The following is a 24501-nucleotide window of genomic DNA, read 5'->3' as shown; positions in this document are numbered from 1 at the left end:
ACAAAATTTTGTTTTGGGCAAGGATCATTCACAAATGATAAATCTAAGGGGAATGTTTGATGAGGGGCAGGATATCTGCACAGTCTCAAAGTGCCTCCCCCGAGACTGCTTATCAGTTGCCAGGGGAGAAACAATTAGTCTAGATGAAGAAAACAAGACGTCGTGACCAGACAATCAAAATTCCCATCACCAGGACTTCCCTGGCAGTCCAGTGGTTAAGACTCTGTGCTTCCACCGCAGGGGGCATGGGTTCAACCTCTGGTTGGGGAACTAAGATCCCACATGCCACACAGCGTGGCCAAAAAAAAAAAAATCCCTATCACCCAGTGGCAGAAAGACACTGTCCCTCTGAGGATGTGATATCTTATGACCCATGAGATAAGGGATATATGGCAGGGATATATAGCCTGAATTTAATCATGAGGAAAGAGCAAAAAACTCAAACTGAGGAACATTTTGTAAAATAATTGGCCTGCCCTCTTCAAATATCTCAATGTCACAAAAGATAAAGACAGACTGAGGGAAACATTTCATAAAAAAGGAGATGGAAGAGACATGACATGCAGTATGTGATCCTGGTTCAGGGGGCAGGAGGAGGGGTCTATGTAGGACGTTATTGAAACAACAAATAAATTTGCAATATGGACTGTAGATTAGTTAAAAGCTATTGCATCAACGTTAAGCTTCCTAAATGTGACAATGTACTGTGATTACGTGAGAGAATATCCTGGTTTGCAGTAAACAAACCTTGAAATATTGGGGGTAAAGGTATAGAATGTAAGCAACCTACTCCAAATGGTCCAAAAATACATATTTCTAGATCTATCTAGATAAGGATGATGAAGCCAGTGTGGCAACTGTTAAAAAGTTGGTAATAAATAAGATGTGGTACACACATACCATGGAATGACACTCAGCAATAAAAAGGAACAAACGGCTGGTATATGCAACAATATGGATGAACCTCAGAAACATTATGCTGGAGTGAAAGAAGCCAGACGTAGAAGACTACATGCAATACGATACCATTTTATGAAAATTCTAGAAAACTATATTCTAGGCAAAACTACAGAAACAAAAAACAGATCAGTGGTTGCACGGGGCTGGGATAGGAATGGAGATTAACTGCAAATGGGCAAGAGGGAACTCTGGGGAGTGACAGAAGTGTTCTACGAATGGGCTGCAGTGGGGTGCACAAGGTGAATTTTACAGCATGTGAATTATATTTCAATAAAGCAGTTACAACAGATGAGATGTGGTAAAGCAATGTAGGAGTGCTCTGTACTATTTCTACAATTCTTCTATAAATTTGTCATTATTTCAAAATAAAATATTTTTAAAAATAGAATGAGTAGATCTGTATGGGCTGATGTGAAGTGGTTTCCAAGGTGTATCTTTCTTATATATGTGAACTAAGGTGCAAAATAGTATATATATAGCATGTTTGGAAAACTTACAGATAAACTTATTTACGCATATTGATATATGCTTAGAATAGGAGCGGGCAAACAATGGTCCCCTGCCTGTTTTGTGACTAAAGGTTCACTGGAGCTCTGCCTGCCATTTGTCTACATGTCCCCCCCCACATCTGCTTTTGCAACACACAGCACAGTTGAGTAGATGTGACAGAGAACTTATTGCCAGCAAAGTTGCAAATATTTACTACCAGCCCCCTTACAGAAAACGTTTGCCAACTCCTGCCTTAGAAAATTTAAGAAATATACACAAGACTGTAAGTGTGGCCTCAAAGAAATGGGAATTGGGATCTGGAATGTTAAAGAGACCAAGTTCGCATTATAAATCTTTTTGTACTCTTTGAAGTTTTATGTACCATTTGATTATACGGCTTTAAGAAAAATAATTTGCAAAAATGATTTAAAATTGCCTTACGGGCTTCCGTGGTGGCTCAGAGGCTAAGAATCCTCCTGCCACTGCAGGGAACATAGGTTCAAGCCCTGGTCCGGGAAGATCCCACAGGCCGTGGAGCAACTAAGCCCATGCGCCACAACTACTGAGCCTGCGCTCTAGAGCCAGTGAGCCACAACTACTGAAGCCTGCGCACCTAGAGCCCGTGCTCTGCCACAAGAGAAGCCACCGCAATGAGAAACCCAAGCACCACAATGAAGAGTAGCCCCCGCTCGCCGCAACTAGAGAGAGCCCGCGCGCAGCAATGAAGACCCAACGCAGCCAAAAATAAATAAAAAAATAAAATAAATACATTTATAAAATAAAGCTTGTAAGCATGTTTAAAAAAAAAAATTGCCTTACATTTTAAGAGGTCAATGTCATTGCTCTCAGTTCACAGAATGATTGCTCCCCGTGAACACTGGCACCTGGACCAGCTGTGTGCCACCTCTTCCTGGGATCAGAAACCAGCCAGGCTCCCATTGTAAATGACCTCTAGCTTTTCCTCAGAGCCCGGTGTGACTGATACAGGAGGTCACAGGGACACGCTACATACCTGATCTTGTTTCCCCCAGATGATCTGCGTTGGGACCTTGATCTTGTCCATGTTCTGATGGAGGGAGTATCTCGACTTCTCACTGACGATCTCCAAAAACACTTTTGAGAGAAGGAAAATAAAGTGAGTGCGTGCTGGGCTGTGCTGTGGACACCACCGAGTATAGACAGTCTTTGAGTCTAAGCCACTGCTTTTTTTCTTGAGGGGCCCCAGAAAACTGTCAGTCTCAGAAATGTAAGAAAAAAGAGCCAGCCACCCATAAAGCTTGACTTGTCACACAAGTTCAGAGAGCTTAACGCAGGGCTACTTACGTTTTCGGTAGAAATTGTTATGAGGGATGCGGACGTCGACAAGGCCTTGCAGGATCTGAGGATAAATAACCCAAAGTCAGAAGGCAAGGGAAGATTCATATCCTCAGGCCTCACATGGGTCTGGGACAACGAAGGAAAAGAAGTCCAGCAGTTTAGGGCATTGTCAATGTCTGTAGGGCCTGGTCCTCCAAATTCCCATGATGTACTATCATGCAATGTAATGGGGAGTCAGGTTCATAAGTGGCTTTTTTCTTTCTCATTAGAAAGGAACTTTGGTAATACTGTGAAGCCAAAGGTCCCCTGCGGCATGTAAAATACACCCGAGATGGCCTGATAGCTGCTTTACCTTTGAGAAAATCTCCGCTTAGCCTGAGACACAATCAGGATGGAAATAATATCAAGTAATTATTCAGTAATACCCAATGCAAAACAGGTCTATTTAAAAAACATTAAACCATTGGGGATGAAGGGCCTCTCAAACAATGAAGAAATAAACTAATGCGGAAATTGTGGGAAGGCTTCCAGCGTCCTGTGCTCATTGTGTGACACTGCCCTGGCCCTCCCTGCCGCGGGCGGTGAGGCAGTAGCACAGGTGGACAGGACAGGCCTCCGGGACCTGCGAGATGGGCCCAGAGAGGTACTGTGGCCAGAAGGAACACGGCCCGCCTCTTCCCCCGCCTCAGGGTTCTTGAGGTAGTGTCCAGGGCTCACATTATCAGCCATCACTCCTCTCATCTCCCTGGGAATGGTCTGAACCCCTTAACTGCACTCTCAGGAGTCCTGTGCACTGACTGAAGTGGGAAGATCCTGCCGTAACTGCTCTGGACTAAAGCGCTGGAGCATGACAGAATCTGACTACTCGGGAAGTGGAAGCCCACAGGTGAGACCAATGGCAAGCTGTCCAACACACAGTGCTAAGCATCAGACATTTTCTTTGTTCTACTATCTATCCTGCACTCATGCATCTATCCATCTTCCATCCATCCATCCTCCACCTACCCAACTACCCATCCATCCTGCATCTCTGACTCAGACATGCACATGTCTATCCATGTGTCCACTTATCCTGCATCTGCCCATCCATCCTCCATCACCTATCCATCCTGCACCTCTGAATCATATATGCATATGCCTACCCATGTATCCATCTATCCTGCATCCACCAATCCATCCACCCTCCATCCCTGCTATCTCCAGACATTTTCCCATCCATCCAACCAAGCATTCAGCCATCCAGCTATTTTCACCATCCCTAAATCATCGATGCATGCACATACATCAGTTCATGCAACAGTTCATGCATCCATCTATCCTGTATCTTCCTACACATCCATTCTCCATCCCTGCATTATCCTGGCTTCCTCCCATCCACTGATCCATCGAATCTATACCTAGGAGCTACCTCATGCAAGAACAGCCAAAGACAGAGTCCTTGCTCTTACAGAGGTAAGAATGGAAGACACAAACAAGCAAACAGACGACCATAACACAATGTGACGCAATGGGCTGAGTGCTCGGGTGCTCCAGAAAAGACTTCGGGACCTGCATTTATTTTCTCCCAGTGTTTTCACATCCCTGACAACTCAAAACATGGAAATTTCTAAAACCCTGTTTGGCCACTCTATTCTGGAAAGAGATCAGTAGAGAGGGGATCAGTGCAATGTCACGACTGAAAAGAGGATTTCATGGATAGAACATACCGCAGAATCTGATTCTGGGTGCTTCCTCAGAGATGGGCCACACCCATGCATGAGTCATGTTCACAACTTCTAAATAGAGCCCATTCTCTCAACTCCTAGGAGGACCCACCCCACCCCGAGGAAGGGTCCAGTTCCTGCAACAGAGTGAGATAATTTGCTATTGTGAGGTCTCAGCCTCAGACTCTCTTGGTTTTCCCCACACTTTCCTCTCTTGGTTTTCCCCACACTTTCGCTACACAACCTCATTTACACCCAAGACCTTTAATATCATCATTGGCTGATGGCCTTAACTGTACAACTCCAGGCCAGACTTTCCTCAGCTCCACCTGTATAGCCAACTGTCTACTTGACACCTGCACTTGATGGTCTCACAGGGAACTTGAACTTCAAACATCCAAAATGGAGCTCTTAGCTTATCACTCGAGCCCACCGTCCGTCTCCTTCTCTTACTCAGAAAACACTACCTTTATCCAACTGAAGTACCAGAAAGTCATCCAGGACTCCTCACCTTCCCTCATATTTCATTCCAATTTGCCAGTAAGTCCTGTCTTCTTCCTTCCAAAGCTTCTCCGGTCTTATCTCCACTGCTACCACCCCAGTCTACACCACCCTCATCTCACCACCCCAGTCTACACCACCCTCATCTCCAAGCCACAACAGCACCCTAATGGGTTTCTCTGCTTCTGTCTGTGCTCACCTACAATCTTCATTGTTTCTCTTATTGTACTTAGAAAAAACTCCAGTCTCCTTCCCATAACCTATAAGGTCCTACATGATCTAGCCCAGTGGTTCTCAAAGAGGTTCTTGGGAGTCCAAGACGTCAAACTATTTTCATAACAACACTAAATGTCACTTGTCTTTTTCACTTTCATTCTCTCTAAAGCATACTGATGTTCAGAGCCTACATAATGAGGGATAATGTCATCATTCTGAAGGCTAATGAAATAAGTGCTGTGTATCCTTGTGTTTTAAGTTCTTCTGAGTTTTAATTTCTAATATGGTAAATATCAATAGTTATAACCTCTATAAACAAATGCTCATTGGGGTTCTCAATAATTCTTAAGAGTGTAAAGGGGTCCTGAGATTTTTTAAAAAATAAGAATCTCTGATTCAGCTCCAGAATCCCTTTCCAACCTTTTCTCAACCCATTCTTTCCCTCACCCTCTGGGCTCCAGTCACCCTGGCCTCCTTCCAGCATCTTGAATTGACTGTGTTTTATCCATCGCTGCCCATGCTGCTGTCTCACAGAGGCTTATCAAAGCTTCTCCGGCTTCCCCTGTTTTCAATCACTGCACCATCTTCATTTCCTCTATAATACTTATTACAATTTGTAATTATTTGTCTTCTTGTTAATTGTCTGCCTCCCCCACTGGCCTGCATCTGCCCAGGAACCTTCTCTGACTTATTTACTCCCCACGGTGCTCAAGCACAGTGCCGGATACATCATGGGCATGATACAGATACTTGTTGAATGAATGAACAGGTGAGTACAAGGCAGGAACGCAAGGAGAAAGCAGGTACTGGCCACCTGAGCCCTGGACAGAGGGCAGGCACACTGCTGCTGGGACCACGTTACCTGCTGGGGCACCCTGAAGCGGACATAGGAGCAGAGCTGGAGCATTTCACTCATCTCTTCTGGAGTGGATGGGATCAAGGGAATCTTCTCTACGGCGGCCGACTCCTGCAGTTCTTTGAGCCGTTGTACAAACTGATTATCAGTTGAGTACTGCAGACCTGTGGGATTCAAACCAAACAGCTTGGCAATATATCTACCTTCTTACCAAACCCCATTTTAGATAGAGAACTTCTAGTATCAGCCCAGAACTAATATATTCCTGGTGTTTTTCACCAGTAGATTTCTTTTTCATTGGTACTGACATCCTTGCTCAAAGTAAGAACCACACTTTGAGAAAAAAATTCTTCAGAATACTTTAGGGGCTCGTTACTCAAACTGTGGTCCATGGACCAGCAGTACTGGGAGCCCATAAGAAATGCAGCATCTCAGCCTTTCCCCTAAGTCTCTTAAATCAGAATCTCACTAAAGTTGCCAGGGGATTCATACGTAGGATAGAGTTTAAGGAGCACCAGTCTAGAAGACAGCTTGCCTGAGCCCCTTTCACATCCGTATGGTTGAGAGGAGACCTGGTGAAATGCATGACTGGACTGGAGCGACTGACTACTCCTTCCGTCCGCCTGGACCCGCTTAATAATCTCCTATTTGGGGTCAATCCATAAACACAGCGAGAATGAGTGCCCTTGTGAGCTGTCCCCCACATAGTCCCTCCTCCTCCAGGGGAGCATGAGGCGATCCTGAGCTGGAACAGCTTTCAGATTGACCATTATTTTCTATCACCTGAAGCACGACACCAAGAGTTCACATGAGCTGACGTATACAGGAGGGTAAAGCTAATTTCATTTCCAACACTGAGCAAATTTCCAGGTGTTTAACTTAGCTGAAGAGCTAGAGCTTTGCAAGAGAGGCAGTGGCATCCATACTGTGCCACAGAAATCCACACTTTATAAAACTCCTATATTCAGCAACTCCTCTAAATCTAACATGGGGATCGTGCGGCTCTCATGATGGCCATGGGCAGATTACATGATCTATTTCCTTCTGCTTTAAAAATAATCCTAAACTCAATGTCATGTGGCATAGCCTGAATTGGATCCTGGAACAGAAAAGGACATTTGTGGAAAAACTAGTAAAATCCAAATAGGGCCTGGAGTTTAGTTAACAGTAATGAACCAGTGTTGGTTTCCTAGTTGTGACAAATTTACTGAGGTTCATGAGCTGTTAAAGGGGAGAACTGGGTGAAGGGCATGTGGGCCTCTCTGTACTATCTTTGCAACATTTCTGTAATGTAAAATTATTTCAAAGTAAAAAAAGCGTATCTTTTCGTTTTCGTATATAAACAAGTGTAATTCTAAACTTCTAATGGAAACTCGGGGGTAAAACTCTTTCTCTGAGCAAATGAACATAAACTCAAAAAAGACCTTTCATAAGTGATTTAAGATCTGACCTTCCGTAAGTGATTTAAAATCTATATAACCTTCCAGAGGGGCTATTCCTCCAATTCTCAAACTTTATAAGACTAAATGATTTCAGACACAGTGCTTGGGAAAAGGAGAAGAGAAAACCCTTTGGGAGCTTGCCTTTGATTTCAATGAGCTTAAAAGACCTGAAAACTGAACTTTCAGAGTAAGTAAAAGATTTCAAAGGTAAATTCAGTTATGTTTCAGTGGAAGGTGTACAAGTTCAATTCATGGCTGGATTCTACCGGGTAAAGGAGGTAATGAGTATGAGTTACATATAAAAGAGGTAGTGAATGTGAAAGGACTTCCCCTCAAAACCACAGCTTGGGCTCTGGAGTGAGACAGCCTAGGGTCAGTCCCTATCCTGGCTCCAGCACTAATGTAATTACTTCTATGTTCCCACCTATAAAATGGGCATACTAAATCGATCTGGATAAGAATTACATATGTAAAAAGTCACTGAGATATACACTAAAAATCTGAACAATTTATTATGTGTAAACCACACTCCAATAAAGTACCGGGGGTGGGGAGGGGAGCAAGTGAAGGAAGAAGAGAGAAAAATTAAGATTTTTCTCACTAACACACTGTAAATCCAAGTTTGAAGGCTTATATATATTAAAAAAATTTTAAATCTAACTTTAGTGCTCGCTTCAGGGGCATATATACTAAAATTGGAACAATACAGAGAAGATTAGCATAGCCCCTATGCAAGGATGACATGCAAATTCATGAAGTACCATATTTTAAAAATAAAAATAAAAAAATAAAAATCCAACTTCAGATCATAATTTCAGGGGACACGTTACAGCTCAAGTTGACATGAATACCTGTAAGAACAGAGAAACTGAAGTTTGTTGATTAAAACAAAAAAAATCTTGTGGAACTTCCCTCGTGGCGCAGTGGTTAAGAATCCACCTGCCAATGCAGGGGACACGGGTTCGAGCCCTGGTCTGGGAAGATCCCACATGCCGTGGAGCAACTAAGCCTGTGCATCACAACTACTGAGCCTGCGCTCTAGAGCCTGGGAGCCACAACTACTAAGCCCCCGTGCCTAGAGCCTGTGCTCCACAACAAGAGAAGACACAGCAATGAAAAGCCCACACACCGCAAGGAAGAGTAGCCCCCGCTCGCCACAACTAGAGAAAGCCCGCGTGCAGCAACGAAGACCCAACACAGCCAAAAATAAATTAATTAATTTAAAAAATCTTATAATGAATAAAGATCTCTGAGTTTTCAGCAAAAAAAGGAAGAGGCACAATAATAGTACCTTCACCTCATAAGGTTAAGGCAAGAATTAAATCCATATAAATCCATATAAATTCTTAGTTCATAAGAATTCAATAAATGTTGGATGTTAATATTATCATTATATTTCAAAGTATTTAAATGTTGTAAAGTACTATACACATTTAAATTAACCACCACAAACCCTGTGGAACAAGGCTGGCTCTGTATTTTAAAACTCAAGCACTGGCTTCAGCAGCACATATACTAAAATTGGAACAATACAGAGAAGATTAGCACGGCCCCTGCTCAAGGACGACATGCAAATTCGTGAAGCATTCCATATTTTTCAAATGTAAAATAGATAGCTAGTGGGAAGCAGCCGCATAGCACAGGGAGATCAGCTCGGTGCTTTGTGACCACCTAGAGGGGTGGGATAGGGAGGGTGGGAGGGAGGGAGATGCAAGAGGGAAGAGATATGGGCACATATGTGTATGTATAACTGACTCACTTTGTTATAAAGCAGAAACTGACACACCATTGTAAAGCAATTATACTCTAATAAAGATGTTAAAATAAAAAAAATATGGTTATGATTATGGTTATACAACTATTGTATCTATCACTGAAGCAATCTGATTAGTATCTCTAAAATATCGTCAAAAAGATGATTCTAAAAACACAGTCAGGGCTTCCCTGGTGGCGCAGTGGTTGAGAGTCCGCCTGCCGATGCAGGGGACACAGGTTCGTGCCCTGGTCCGGGAGGATCCCACATGCCGCGGAGCGGCTGGGCCCGTGAGCCATGGCCACTGGGCCTGTGCGTCCAGAGCCTGCGCTCTGCAGCGGGAGAGGCCACAACAGTGAGGGGCCCGCGTACCACAAAAAAAAAAAAAACAGTCAGAGCAGACATTGCCATTTATGTCTTCAGAGATTCAGACCCTGCTGTGCTCAAGTCACTCATAGGGTTATTTCAGCCTCGTAACTCACCAGCAGGGCACACAAGAGACAGGCTGCAGACATCTGATGGGTAGTGAGCAGCATACACCCCAGCCACGTGGCCGCCCATGGAGGTGCCTATCAGGTGGAAGGGTTTTTTGTTCAGCTTGAGGCATTCTACAAACTAGGAAGGGAAATGAGAAAGAGGCTTGGTTATACAGCTGTGGACAATGACAATGGTGATTACAGAGTAGAAAACCTCTGTACTTCCAATGGGGACAAGTGAAAAGGACTGTTGATGAAAGGGAATCTGGAATCTACTGGATCTATTATCCAGATGAGCCCTGTTACATGCATGTACTTCTCTTTACCTGACACAGGTTACTGAAGGGTCATTTGTAAGTATAAAATCAACAAGGATTCTCCTAATTCATCAGTCAGCAAACTTTTAAAATAAAGGTTCCGAGAGTAAATATTTTCTTGGGAAAATTTTTGTGCGGCACATGACCTCTGTTGCAACTATTCAACTCTCCTGTCGTAGCACAAAAGCAGCTAAAGACAACATGTTAACGAGTGAGTGAGTGTGGCTCAGTCCCAGTAAAATTTACCTTACAAAACTCGGTGGCAGGCCAAACAGAGCCCACGGGCCACAGTTTGCTGACTGCTGCCCTAATTTACAGGCCTTCCCATCCATCCAACCATCCATTCAGGTAACGATCCACCCATCCGTCTATTCAACCATCCAACCATTCATCCAAGCATCCATCCAACTTTCCATCTATCCAACCATTCAACCAACTATCCACCCATCTGCCCATTCACCTAAAAAATATTTATTGGATGTCTATTATGTACAAGGAACTATGGTCAGCTGCTGAGGATACAGCAAAGAGTCAAAGAAACAAAGTTCCTGACCTCAACAGAATACACAGTTCAATGAGGGGAGAAGGGCAGGCATTAAATAAATATCCTCAACTGGGGAAAATATGTCAATTTGAAGCTTATGAACCACTAAATTTTGAAATAGTTCATGAGCCCCATGACCTTGAAAGCCCAGTCAGAGGGGGCTGAAAATAGATACTAAATTAGAACAAAATGCAAAGAGCACCCTCCCCATCCTCTACAAGTAGGCAGACATGCTGTTATTGTCATCATGTAGCTGGTAAGCAGAAAAATAGACTCCAAAAAAATAAATGGTCTTGAGGAATTCTAAACTCCCTTTCTGAAGAGCTGAGAAAACGCCCAGGTGGCATTTCCTTAGAAACAACTGCAATAGGCTTAGAGGAGAACAGTCTGCAATAAGCCCTGGTCCTCCACAGCTGACCAAGGACACCACTGGGCTGCTGCCATTTTGTTTGCAATTACTTGCAGACAGGATGCCTTAGAGAATGGTTGAGTCAGAATGGAACTCCCTTGCCTGCTCTTCAGACTTGGGCATGCAATAGTGGGCAAGACCCACCTGGGCAATTTTTGGTGGAGCCTCCTGCTTACCTGGTGTATCCTCTTGACTTGCCCATCTATGGACAGATCATCCAGGGAGGAGCGGGTGGTGCCCTCATGTCCTGGCATGTCCACGCAGACCAAGTGTAGGTTCTTTGGAAGGAACTGAGGATACACAGGCACAGAGTGTCAGTATGTGCAGTGTAGAACATGTCTGCCCATTTTTCTGGGGAGGCTACCCCCACTTACCAAGTGACCTGGACAGCCACTCCCTGGGAGGTTATGAACCTGGACCACCCAGTATCTTACCCTAGTAACATCTGATGTGAATGAACATTGCCAGTAGCCTTATAGGGAGCAGAAACCCCCAAAATCTAATACAGAAATGGAAGGGGACTCGGGGGAATGACTGGAAAAGGGGGACAAAGGTCAGGGTAGCAGGCCTGCGTCCTTTGCTCTTTCTTGACACCACCTGGCAGGTACTACATCCTTCTCCTTTCCCTCACCCCTTCCACACTTAACTCTTGTCATGCAGCCACTGACTTGGGACTATAAGGGATAGTTCTGCTCTCCCAGAGTCCTGTCTAGCTCCAGAGCCCACAGGAGCAATGCTTTTCCTAAGAACCATGTCTGATCGTCCTAATTCTGGTTTCAACTTTTTTTTTTTTTCCTGCATTAGGTCTAATTCCTAGGGTATTTTTATCCTAAACACTTTCTTCCATTTAAATATGTGCCACATTTAACCAGGAATCTGAGAAACATCAGCTATCAATAAACAAATATCCAGTTGTATGAAAGATGGAGACAGCAAGTGAGAGGTTCATTAAGGCATGAGGATGACTGTCCTCATAGTGAAATTTGGAAATAAGAACATAAGGAAGGGGCTTCCCTGGTGGCGCAGTGGTTGGGAGTCCACCTGCCGATGCAGGGGACACGGGTTCATGCCCCGGTCCGGGAGGATCCCACATGCCGCGGAGCGGCTGGGCCCGTGAGCCATGGTCGCTGAGCCTGCGCTCCGCAACGGGAGAGGCCACAGCAGTAAGAGGCCCGCGTACCGCCAAAAAAAAAAGAACATAAGGAAGTAGAGGATGTATGAGCCTTTTCCTCCTGGTGTGAAGCATACTTGGGGTCATTCGGGCACGGTCCTGCTTGAGGTGGGAGCCTGGGGTGCTTCCCTCCCAAGACCTCTCCCAGCCCCCATCTTCACCAGCTGTTCACTCTTACCAGTAAAGCAAGTTGCCACACCCAAGTAAACCAGGACAGAAAGGGAGTGATTTGGAAAACTATCCCAGAAAGCTGCCAGATCAAGACTGTTTCTCTAAAGGGCTAAGGAAAAGAAAAAGCAGAAATAGAAGGAAGACGGAAGGAGATGGGGAGGGGAGAAGGAGAAACAGAAAAGGGAGGAGGAGGGGAAGGAAGAGGAGAATCTTGGAGTATAAAAAAACAAGTGAGTTTTTGAAAGCTGGATCTTGATAGTCATGACAGGCCTGAGATGAAGGTGAGTGTCAGAAATCTTCCCTAAGAAATACTCATATGGTGAAATGATTTTTAAGGCACAGATTTTACAAATAACATTCAATTCAGTAAATTTTGTCTGATAAAAGGATCTGAATAATATACTGCATTAATTTTAGGATGATTTGAGCCACAGTTCTGGGTTCCCCTGGCTTTCTACCCCTGCTGATGACACCGTGTCCAAGTGGAAACCTCTTCTTGACTGAGTGACACCCTCTGAAGGGAGAAGGCTCTAGGACTGCACCTTGACCACGCTGAGCCACATGTCCTTATGGGCAGAGAATCCGTGGAGCATGAGGATGGAAGGCTTGTTCCCAGGCCTGCCGCGGAAGGAGTAACAGAACTGATAGTCTTCGTGGCGCACATAGCGCACCTGCATGCCCAGTGCCCTCCTCCAGTACCTGGGGACAGAAAATACAGGCAAGTCAAAGTCGTTGAGCTCCAGAGAAGCAGCTTCGGGAGGGGGACTCTGTATAGTCTCACTTTGAAGTAAGACCAACGCTTTTCCCAGCCCTCGTCCTCCACGCATGTCTCTGGAGCCCCCAGAGCTTCACCCTCAAGGAGGACGAAGCCAAACCATTCCAGAAAGCACTCTTACATGAATATTCTGTAAGTAACATGTATATATGTTACTAAGCAGTCTATTAGAAAGGGAAAAGGGGGTGTTTTCTTAAGAAGCACGACACATAATAACCCTTTGTTAACATGAATTTCTAGCAGTTTTGAATCGCAGTGCAAAGAAGGAGCAGACAATGGGACCTCACTGGGTGTCTAACTTGAGCCCTTTCTCTGCCTTGCTTCTTTGAGCTTCACAGAATTGGAAACGGCTGGTGGTAAGGCTGGGAAGGACTCCAGAAATGCCAAGACAAAGGTGGTTTCCCCTCGAAGACAGCCAGTTTGCAGTTCCTGGTGGGCCATGTTCATTGACACCTGAAATCTGGGACAAGCAGCTGTGGACGTGCAGGCGTGAGTGACTCTGGGTGCAGGGCAGTCGCCCTGGAGTCCTAGAGGACCTCACTGCAGAGGTACTTTAATTGGAAGGAAATGCATCAGAAGACTTAAAGGTAAAGTGTGTGTTCCCTCTTGTCACCTACAACTCGCTACTCATGGAGATGAAGAATCGGACTCATCAAGGCTGCACTTGCTGGCGGTGGTGTCATTCCACATCCACAAATCTCTGGATGGCAAGAAAGGACAACAGGAGGCTGTCTGATGGATGCCTGGATTCCTTATTGTCTCAGGACTCAACATACCTCACAGCTGTCCAGTGTGGGTGATTCCAGTGACTGCTGTGAAAAACAATACTTGGCCTATTTGTAATTTTATTTGAGCAAGCTGGAAGTTTAATTAGCCTTTCAACCAACCCAATTTCTGCATTTGAGTCTTAACCTTATTTATTTATCTATTCTTGTGAATTTGTTTTGATTGGGATACAGGAGATGGGTTGGGAAGTATCCCTGCAGGTTACGCCCCACCAGGGAAAGGTCCATTCTAATCTTCCTGGGGGAGCTTTTGGAACTTTTTCATTCCTTGGAACTGCTGCTCTTGCTGCCAGCAGCCTCCTCCGGTCCACAGCTTATAGCTCCTCTTTGGAGAATTTCCTCTTTTTCTTTGGGGCACTCTTGTTTCCTGACTCTTCAGCGTCACTAACTGGTTCCTCTTTGGGGAAAGATTTCTTCCTCTTGGGAAGATTTCCACTGCCGGCTGTCTCTTCAGGATCACTACTAACTAACTCTTCCTTGGAAAAAGATTTCTTTTTCTTGGGTTTGGAGAAAGAGACCGACGAATCTTCCGTGCCATTCTCCTGAAAAGCCTCCTGGGGCTTTCACTTTCTTCTTTTTGGGTCTTGCACTTGTCTCCTTGCACTCCCCCTGAGCACTGATGCTGTTTTCTGAAGATGCAAGGGGAACTGCAGCCAGCTGTTCTTTTCCTTCTTTAAGCGTTTCTTCTCCTGTTTCTCCAGCTTCCTAGTAATCTCAGCGGCGGCTTCCTCTGCCTGAACCATTGCCTCCTTCATGACATCCAGATTCTTTCATGGAATCTCTTCAGCCTCATAGAAGGACAGCTGCTCCTTGACTTGTTCTTGAAGCTTCTCCACAAATACACTTGAGGGCACCTCAGAGAAGCAATCAATTTATGAGGATATACTGCATTTGTTGGCCAGGTATTGGGAGATGCAGCCTTTGTTCTTAGCAGCTGCCTGGCCAATGAACGTGGAGTGGAAAATCAGACCATATTTTGGGGTGTTATCCCCCTTGTCTTCAGGGCTCTGGAAACGTGGTCCCTTTGCTGGGCCCAGGGAATCACTCAGACACAAGGACTGGCCATCAGAGTCTTAACCATATTTCAGTGTTAGTGTGGTTTCAAAGAAGCTATTCATTCTCAAGTATTGGATTTTGCTTGAGTTGACTGCTTAAAAAAAAGAAACAAAACTGTTTGGATTTTAATTGTGATGCAGAATTTATGGGTAACAAACATTTGGTTTCGTACAGACATAATTTCCACTATGGTGGATAAGCTTGATAAAGGTCATATGCCCTCCCCTGCCTTCCACTCCAGATATATTTTTCCTAGAGACTCTGACAGTGAGAACTTGTTTCATAAGAATTATCTCATCAGTCCTCTGGTTTTATTCCTTACAACATATGGCAGCTGGTTGAAAGCTCAGCTTCTGTTGGTTACATAAGACTTGGCAGTGCTGGAGTTTGGCCTGAAACTGATTTCAATATGAAATTACCATCTAAACAAATTGAACTCTCTGCATGAAGAATCTCTCCAAGATGAAAGATAATTAATTCAATCAGAGATTCACTTTGTGGTATACTTCGCACCAAAGAGGTAGCCAAGTCTTGACAATAGCAAATAGCCTAAATGGACCAACTTTAACCCTTTGTGTAAAATAAAGGGAGAGGGAGATGAGGATATATATTCATATTTACTCACACCTGCAGACAAAATGCATGGGAGCATATACAAGGTACTATTAAAATGAGTATCTGGAGTGGAGGTGGGAAATACTGTGAGAAGTCATTCATATCCCAGCTCATTCATTTACTGGCTATATGATCGTGAAACTCAATTTCCTCATCTATAATATGGGAAAATGTTGCATTCTACTAAGGATATATATGGTTAAGATTAAACGAGATAATCCATTACAAAGTCTGGTTCAATGCCCAACACACGGGAAATATTCAATAAATGGTAGTTTTATTATCATATAAAAAAGATTCTGTCCTTCAAATATATCATTTGCCAAAATTCCAGGGAAAATTGTGGGAAATTTTGTGACAAATATTATAGCCATATAAGTGGAATCATTTGTTCTTTGGTGTCTGGCTTATTTCACTTAGCATAATGTTTTCAAGGTTCATCCATGTTGTACCGTACATCAGAATTGTATTCCTTTTTGAGGTTGAATAATATCCCATTGTATGTATATACCACATCTTGTTTATCATTCATCTATTGATGGATATTTGGATTGTTTCCATTTTTTTGGCAGTTGTGCGTGATGCTGCTATGTACATTGGTATATAAGCATCTGTTTGAGTCCTTGCTTTCAATTCTTTGGGGTAGAGAAGTACAATTGTTGGATCACATAGTAATTCTGTGTTTAACTTTTTAAGGAACCACTAAACTTTTCCACAGTAGTTATACCACTTTACATTTCTACCAGCAAAGCACAAGGGTTCCAGTTGCTCTACATCCTCACCAACACTTGCTATTTTCCATTTTTTAAATAATAGCCATCCTAATGTGTGTGTAGTATATTGCTGTGGTTTTCATTTGCATTTCCCTAAGGACAAGGATGTTGAATATACATTTCTTTTTATTGAGATATAATTTACATACCATAAAATTCACCCTTTTAAATGGTACAACTGAGGTGTTTTTAGTATATTCACAAAGTTGTGCAACCATCACCCCTAATCCTGGAACATTTTTATCAAAAAGAAACCTGACTGCAGAAATAGAGACAGATGTAGAGAACAAACATATGGACACCAAGCGGGGAAAGGGGGGTGGGGTGGGATGAATTAGGAGATTGGGATTGACATATATACACTAATATGTATAAAATAGATAACTAATGAGAACCTGCTGTAGAGCATAGGGTACTCTACTTCACTTCACTGTATACAGTAGAAATTAACACAACATTGTAAAACAACTATATCCCCAGAAAAGCAAATCCTTCTCGCCATTAAGGTAATAGTTGTAAACTAAGTTGACAGTTGTAAACTAAGTTCCCACTTCTCCATTCTCTGGCCATTGAATAAAGCTTGCACTGCTTCAATCTCAAAAAACAAAAAAAGAAACCCAACTGAACTATATACTTACAAATAGTTAAAAAGGTAAATTTTATATTGTGTATATTTTACCACAATTAAAAAAGAAAAAGAAAGAAATCCATACCCATGAGCACTCACTCGCCATTCTCCTCTGCAGCTCCTGGCAACCACTAGTTTACTTCAAGTCTCTATGGATTTGCCTATTCTAGACATTTCCCATGAATGGGTTCATTCAATATGTGGCCTTTTGTGTCTGGCGTATTTCTCTTAGCGTGTTTTCAAGTTCATCCATTATAGAATATATCAGTATTTTATTCCTTTTTAAGGCTAAATAATATTCCATCATATGGATATGCCATATTTGTTTATCCATTCATCTGTTGATGGACATTTGGGTTGTTTCTACTTCTGAGCTATTAGGAATAGTGCCACTATGAACATACATATACAAGTTTTCCTATGGACATATGTTTTCTGTTCTCTTGGGTGTTCTCAGTTCATGGAGGAGTAGAATTCCTGGGTCATATAGTAGCTTTTAAAAAAAAAAAACCTTTTGAGGAACTGCCAGACTGTATTCCAAAGTGGTTACATCATTTCACATTCTCCACTAGCAGTATATGAGGGATCCAATTTCTCTACAACCTTCATTGTTATTTTTTAGAGAAACTTTCAATGTAAGTATAAATAATACAGAAAAGTACACATATTATAAGTGTACAGCCTGATGAATCTGCACAAAGTGAATGAACCCATTATCTGCCACCCAGATCAAGGTCTAGACTACGACCAGCATCCCAGATATCCACCTCATGCCTCTCCCCATTAATACCTCCTAAAGGTAACCACTACCTCATTTTCAAACAGGAGAGTTCTGCATGTTTTAGAATTTTATCATACAATAAGTTCTTATTTGTATCTGGCTCCTTCCACTCAGTATTATGTTTGTAAGGATCATTCATGTTGTAAAATGTAGCATTACTTCTTTCCATTTTCATAGCTATATAGTACTCCATTGTGTGAATAATGGTATGACTATACCTCAATTCATTTATCTATTACAGTATTAATGGACATTGGGTATTTCCAGTTTGGAGGTATTATAAATGGAGCTGCTATGGAACATTTTTGTATATATCTTTTGATCAATACATATACACACTTCTATTGGGTGAAATTAGTGGGTCATTTTGTCAAACAGTTTTCCAAAGTGGATGAAACAGTTTACATTTCAGTCAACAATACACCAGATTCTAGTTGTTGCAAATCTGTAGTGGGTTAATAGTATCCCGCTAGAATTCATGTCCACCTGGAAACCGTGAATATGACCTTATTTGGAAATAGGGTCTTTGCAGATGTAGTCAAGTTAAGTTGAGGTCATAGTGGATTAGGGTTGGCTTCAAATCCAATGCGACTGGTGTCCTTATAAGAGGGAAATTAGGACACAGAAACACACAGAAGGAAGAACACCATGTGAAGACAGAGGCAGAGACTGGAGTAACACAACTACAAGTCAAGGAATGCCAAGGGTTGCTGGCAACCAGTAGAAGCTAGGGAGGGGGAAATGGAACAGATCCTCCCTCAGAGCGTCCAGAAGGAACCAACCTTGCCAGCACTTTGGTTTAGTATTTCTAGCCTCCAGGGCTGTGAGAGAATAAATTTCTGTTGTTGAAAGTCATCCAGTTTGTGGCAATTTGTTACAGCAGCCCTAGGGAACTAATACAACATCCTTGCCAATACTTGGAATTGCCAGTCAGCCCTTTTCATTTTAGCCATTCCGATGGGTGTGAAATGGTATCTCACTGTGGTTTTAATTTGAATATCCCTTAGGGCCAACAAAATTGATCATCATTTCACATGTTTATTGGCCATTATCTCCCCATCTTTAGGTCAAGTGTATATGATATGACATAACCGTGGGAGTGATATTTCATCATACTCACAGGTTCTGGGGATTATGGAGATAGTTCTTGGTGGGGCTGTTTTAGTCATTCTACCTGCCAAAGGGGTCAAGTATGACTGTTTTTCAGATGGATATCTAGTTAACCTAGTCCCCTTTCCCTGCTGCAGAGCAGTGCTACCTGTCACAATTCAACAGACCGTATCTATGCACACCTGCTCCCGGACTCTCCTGTCCCGCTGGTTTATTTGTCCTTTGTGCCAATTTCACCGTCTTGACTGCTGTTGCTTAATAATTAGTCTCGATAGCTGGCAGTGTAAATCATCTAATACTGTTCTCCTTCGAGACTGTCTTGCTTAATTTTTCTTTACTTTTTTTTTTAATTTTTATTTATTTATTTTTATTTTTGGCTGTGTTGGGTCTTCGCTTCTGTGCGAGGGCTTTCTCTAGTTGCGGCAAGCGGGGGCCACTCTTCATCATGGTGCGCGGGCCTCTCTTGTTGCGGGGCACAGGCTCCTGACACGCAGGCTCAGTAGTTGTGGCTCACGGGCCTAGTTGCTCCGCGGCATGTGGGATCTTCCCAGACCAGGGCTCGAACCTGTGTCCCCTGCATTAGCAGGCAGATTCTCAACCACTGCACCACCAGGGAAGCCCTGTCTTGCTTAATTTGGCTCTTTGCTTTTCCTTATAAATGTAAGAATCAGTTTATTAAATTCCATAAGAAAAAAACCTGCTGGGATTTTAAAACGTGTGTACACTGAATCTACAGGTCACTGTAGGAAAATCTGACATCTCTCTGTTGGAAAGTCTTGCAACTCACAAATATTGTCTATCCCCTCCATTAATTTAGATCGCTCAAAATTCCTCTAATACTTTGTAGTTTTCTGAGTAAAGGCTTTGCACGTTGTTCTTTAGATTTATTCTTAGGTATTTTATATTTGTTGATACAAGATATTTTCATTTTCTATTTGTTTGTTGCTATTATATAAGAATACAACTGATTTTTGTTTACTTATCTTGTATTTAGCAATCTTGCCAAATTCACATTTATTTATTTATTTTTGGCCGCTTTGGGTCTTCGTTGCTGTGCGCGGGCTTTCTCTAGTTGTGGTGAACGGGGGCTACTCTTTGTTGTGGTGCACGGGCTTCTCATTGCGGTGGCCTCTCTTGTTACAGAGCATGGGCTCTAGGCACACGGGCTTCAGAAGTTGTGGTGTGTGGATTCAGTAGTTGTGGCTCGCGGGATCTAGAGTGCAGGCTCAGTAGTTGTGGTGCACGGGCTTAGTTGCTCTGCAGCATGTAGGATCTTCTCGGACCAGGGCTCGAACCCGTGTCCCCTGCATTGGCAGGCAGATTCTTAACCACTGCGCCACCAGGGAAGCCCCTCACATTTTTAATTTTAACAAGTTATCGATTCTTCTGGACTTCCTAAGTACACAATCATGCCATCAGAAACAACATCAGTTTTATTTCTTCTTTTCCAATTATCCTCTTCTCTCTCTTATATGTATTTTTTTTTTTTTTTTTGCGGTATGCGGGCCTCTCACTGTGTGGCCTCTCCCGTTGCGGGGCACAGGCTCCGGACGCACAGGCTCAGCGACCATGGCTCACAGGCCCAGCCGCTTCGCGGCATGTGGGATCTTCCCAGACCGGGGCACGAACCCACGTCCCCTGCATCAGCAGGCAGACTCTCAACCACTGCGCCACCAGGGAAGCCCCGGTGAACAGTTTTGACAGTTTAGAAAACGAAAGCCAGAGCAGCCCCTGATGTCACCCACAGTGGCCACGGCATCTCCAGTGTGGCTGTCTGTGGACTCTCACAGCCACGTGTTTGCCATCTCCTGAAGGAGCTATCACAGTCCCCATCTCTGTGGAACTATGCTAGCCATGCTCCAGGGACACTTAAGACCCAGAGAGAGTTCTCTGAAGGCTGGCTGTGACCCACCGGGGACACTGTGCCCTGAGGAACTCAGAAGGCCTAGAGGGAAGTCCAGGCGAGAGCGCCCCGAGATGCCTTCCTCATACCCATATGCTCACTCGGCAGCGTGGCTTGGGGTAACAGGGATGCCCAGCTACCTCTACTGCCTGCTGTTCCTGTTCACATCGCAATCCTGAAAATTAACTTGGCTAAGCCAGGTCTGCAGGGTGAACCTGTGGGTGGTCGTTACGGGCAGCTGAGTAAATGAAGGCCTTTGGAGGAGTAGCTGTGGTTAAGGGACGTTAAGTGACTCACAGCAAAGCTGCTCATCCTATGACAACCACTGTGAAAGTGTCACTTGCAGGGAGGTGATTTGAAGCAAACTGGCTGTGCGTTTCAGTGGGGTGGGGGAAGCCACCCACAGGAATTCCAGCGACTCTGCAATGGCATTACAGGTTCTATTACTATAATCACAGCCCCTCTGCCACAGCGCTACCCGGCATAATCCGAAAGGACTTCTAGGATTTTCATCCTCCCCAGCCAACTGGGTTTCTTCTTGGCCTGTGTGGCTGAGTTCACAAAATAAAGAGATTTGTGTTCGTCCTCCAGCTACAGCTCTGAGTGAAGTGACAGGCATGGGCAGGCTTTAAGGTCACCTGCATCTGCGCTGTCAAATAACAAAGGACTGAATGTTCTCTGCGGGGCCTCTCTGGGTTTTGGTGGTATTACTTGTTCATAAAAGTGAATTATTTGCTATGAGGCATTATTCATAATAGCAAAAAGTGGAAACAACACAAACGTCCATTTGGATAAATAAAATGTGGTATAACCATACAATGGACCATTATTCAGCCATCACAATGAACAAAGTACAGATATACGCTGCAGCATGGGTAAGCCTTGAAAAGCGCAAGCCAGACCCCCAAAAAACACAAATCGTACGATCTCGTTTATATGAAATGTCCACAACAGGCAAATCCAAAGAGACAGAAGGTAGATTACTAGTTACCAGGGGATGAAGAGAGGAGAAAACTGGGAGTACCTGCTAATTGAGAGGTGAGAGGTATGAAAGGTATAGAGCCTTTCTATAGTATGGGGGTTCTTTGGGGGGAGATGGAAATGTTCTCAATTAGATAGTGGTAATTCACAGTACGGTGAAAGCCAATTAAATGTGCACTTTAAAATGGTGAAGTTTAAATTATATGAATTTTAACTCAAAAAAGTCCATTATTTGCTATGAAGTTAATTTTCTCTTGAAAGATCAAGCATCAAAATTATTCTAACATGCTGACTCTGAAAGCCTTCTCCGCGATGGCCCAAGGAATTGGGTGTCGGGGGACTGCAGCAGAGGCTGGTTTCCGCATGTGGTGGGTGGAATAATCACACCTCTGCATGCAGCCGTACACATGGTTACGGGTCACATCGCTGAACTGCATTCTCTGCTCCACTTCAAGGCTGGAGAGGGGCACACCACTCTGGCCTCTCCACGTCAGGGGCCACATGGGAGCCTTGGCCCCAAAGCACTCCTACTGCCAGTGCTTCAAGGGCTATGGCATTTAAGCAGGCAGAGTCTTAGCTTCATCAATGCGGAGGTGGGTCCTGGGTGACCCTATGAAGGGGTCATCACCTCCCCACAAGAGTGAGTGAAACATGAAAGCTCCCTTCTGTTCAATTAGCTTCTTTTCAAGGATCAGAGCCTGGCTGGCAGGCGGAATATTCCACACTCTAATGAAACAAAAGGGAGCCAGAACAGAGGGCAGATAAAGGGCACAGGCACCACCTCCCTGCATTCTTTTCTCAGGGCACAGAACGCAGTCCTAAGTTCCAGAAGTTGTGATTAAATCTCAGCGTGCTTCCCTATGGCACAGAGAGGAACCACGTCTATTTCAGTATTTCCTTCATCATGGGATGAATCCATGGGAGTGTGAGAGGTGATTTTATTTGGTAAATGGACTGTGGCATGAAAAGTCCCTGAGGCACATCATGAGAAAGCTTCTCTCTTTTCAACTGTTAACCTTCTGATTCCATCAAGGAGAAAGGCTCTATACCTTTTACACCTCTCAGACTTTTTAACACAGAGAAAGGAGAGAGTCTGGTAGGCAATGGTATCTAGGCTAGAATTTATGAACAGAGTTTAATGGCATTGTGCTTATTTTTACTTTCTTACATTAATTTAATATTTTTGGTATGTATGGCAAGCTTTCCACTTAAGGTAGTGATATGTCACTGTTAAATTGATTGAAGGTTTTCTTAAAAAGTCACTCTAAAGAAAATACAAAAGAAAAGTAGAGGTGGTATGCAGATAGAGCAAGAAGCATAAAGGTGACTCAAGAATGACAGAAGTTTTGGAAATTTCTTTTCCGTCACTTTACTAATGAACACTTTTTTTGTTTTTTGGGGGCGTCCCTGGGTGGGTGCGACTAATGATTGCTTTTAAAAAAATCTAAAACCATTCTGTCCTATCCATGCCATCTCCACGATCCTACTCTTTCTAACTCATTTTTCAGTGTATTTCACTGTACCTGTCAAGACATCACTGGATCAGAATCCAACGACCAAGAAAAACCAAAGGAATTACCATGAATCAGTGACGTTGGGAGACAGGGTGGTCTCCTGAGTAAAGACACCATCAGAAACCTGGAAGAATTTACCTGGGGAGAAGCTACCACTACTTCAGGAACACTCCCAACATTCAAGAAAGGATGTCTTTCAACTTTTCTGTAAGTTTGAAATATTTCATGATAAATGTTGAACAGCCACAACCAAAAAGGACAAGCAGAGAAGGTGGCATGGTCATGATACTCCTGAAAACTTGAACTATAAAATGAACTTACCAGTAATAGATTCTTATCAGTGCCGAAGGCCACAGGAGAAATGAGGCTACAAACGCCAGGATCGGGATGGCCAGCGTCCCGCCCGCGATCACAAACATGTTAACCACGTCAAGATCCATCCTGCTCTTTAGGGCTGGCTGACACCTGCAGGGGCTGAAGAGAGAGACAGTATTGAAACTCCGTCTCAGGGACTTCCCTGATGGCACAGTGGTTAAGAATCCGCCTGCCAATGCAGGGGACACGGGTTCAATCCCTGGTTCGGGAAGATGCCACATGCACTGGAGCAACTAAGCCCGTGAGCCACAACTACTGAAGCCCGCGCGCCTAGAGCCCGTGCTCCACAACAAGAGAAGCCACCGCAATGAGAAGTCCGCGCACCGCAACGAAGAGTAGCCTCAGCTCGCCGCAGTTAAAGAAAGCCTGCGTGCAGCAACAAAGACCCAATGCGGCCAAAAATAAATAAAATTTTTTTTTTAATTTTAAAAAAAGAAAGTCCATCTCAGGAGACAAAGTGAAGAAGCAAAGCAGAACAGAGAAGTGAATGACACAGAATGAGAGCAAGGATCAGGAGACAAGTGCTTTAAAAGATCTAAATAGGCAGGACAACTAAATGTAATGAGGAATCCTTAAGATGACCCTGGAGTTTTTTTTAAGCTATAAAGGAAACTGGGGACAACTGGGGAAATGTGAGTAAGGACTGGTTATTAGATAATATTATTGTATCAGTGAGTGTGGTGATGAAATTGTGGTTATGTTTATATGTAAGAGAACGTCCTTGTTCCTAGCGTCTGCTGAAGTATTAAGGGATAAAGAATAGTAATATCTGCTACTCACTTTTAAAAGTTGAGGAGAGAAAAAATGTATATGTGCATGTGTGTGTGAGCGTGTGTGCATTGTGTACATGCATGTGTGCATCTGGGTTTGCCTGTGTGTG

General features: G+C 43.6%; 1 protein-coding gene and 2 non-coding genes across 6 annotated transcripts in view; 2 read left to right on the top strand and 1 right to left on the bottom strand.

The window, feature by feature from the left end:
• The window catches only part of ABHD6 (abhydrolase domain containing 6, acylglycerol lipase), a 49308-nt gene that overhangs the window by 3669 nt on the left and 21138 nt on the right, over window positions 1-24501 (bottom strand). For all 4 annotated transcript variants that reach the window (XM_024746375.1, XM_024746373.1, XM_024746376.1 and 1 more), the window contains exons 3-9: window positions 23568-23720; window positions 12868-13024; window positions 11160-11273; window positions 9720-9852; window positions 6049-6206; window positions 2773-2827; window positions 2462-2562 (exon numbers count right to left, since the gene is read on the bottom strand). In XM_024746375.1, coding sequence (XP_024602143.1) covers window positions 2462-2562; window positions 2773-2827; window positions 6049-6206; window positions 9720-9852; window positions 11160-11273; window positions 12868-13024; window positions 23568-23686 — 837 coding nt within the window. In that variant the 5' untranslated portion in view covers window positions 23687-23720. The remainder of the gene's footprint in view (window positions 1-2461; window positions 2563-2772; window positions 2828-6048; window positions 6207-9719; window positions 9853-11159; window positions 11274-12867; window positions 13025-23567; window positions 23721-24501) is intronic.
• On the top strand, window positions 8150-8254 carry LOC112400636 (U6 spliceosomal RNA). Its single transcript, XR_003003442.1, has one exon. It is a non-coding gene; the product is annotated as a U6 spliceosomal RNA (small nuclear RNA).
• On the top strand, window positions 8976-9082 carry LOC112400633 (U6 spliceosomal RNA). The gene has a single exon (XR_003003439.1). It is a non-coding gene; the product is annotated as a U6 spliceosomal RNA (small nuclear RNA).

The sequence above is a fragment of the Neophocaena asiaeorientalis genome, unplaced genomic scaffold (genome assembly GCF_003031525.2).
Source record: "Neophocaena asiaeorientalis asiaeorientalis breed wild unplaced genomic scaffold, Neophocaena_asiaeorientalis_V1.1 scaffold251, whole genome shotgun sequence".
NCBI lineage: Eukaryota > Metazoa > Chordata > Mammalia > Artiodactyla > Phocoenidae > Neophocaena > Neophocaena asiaeorientalis.
This window is presented reverse-complemented; position numbering and strand designations above follow the sequence as displayed.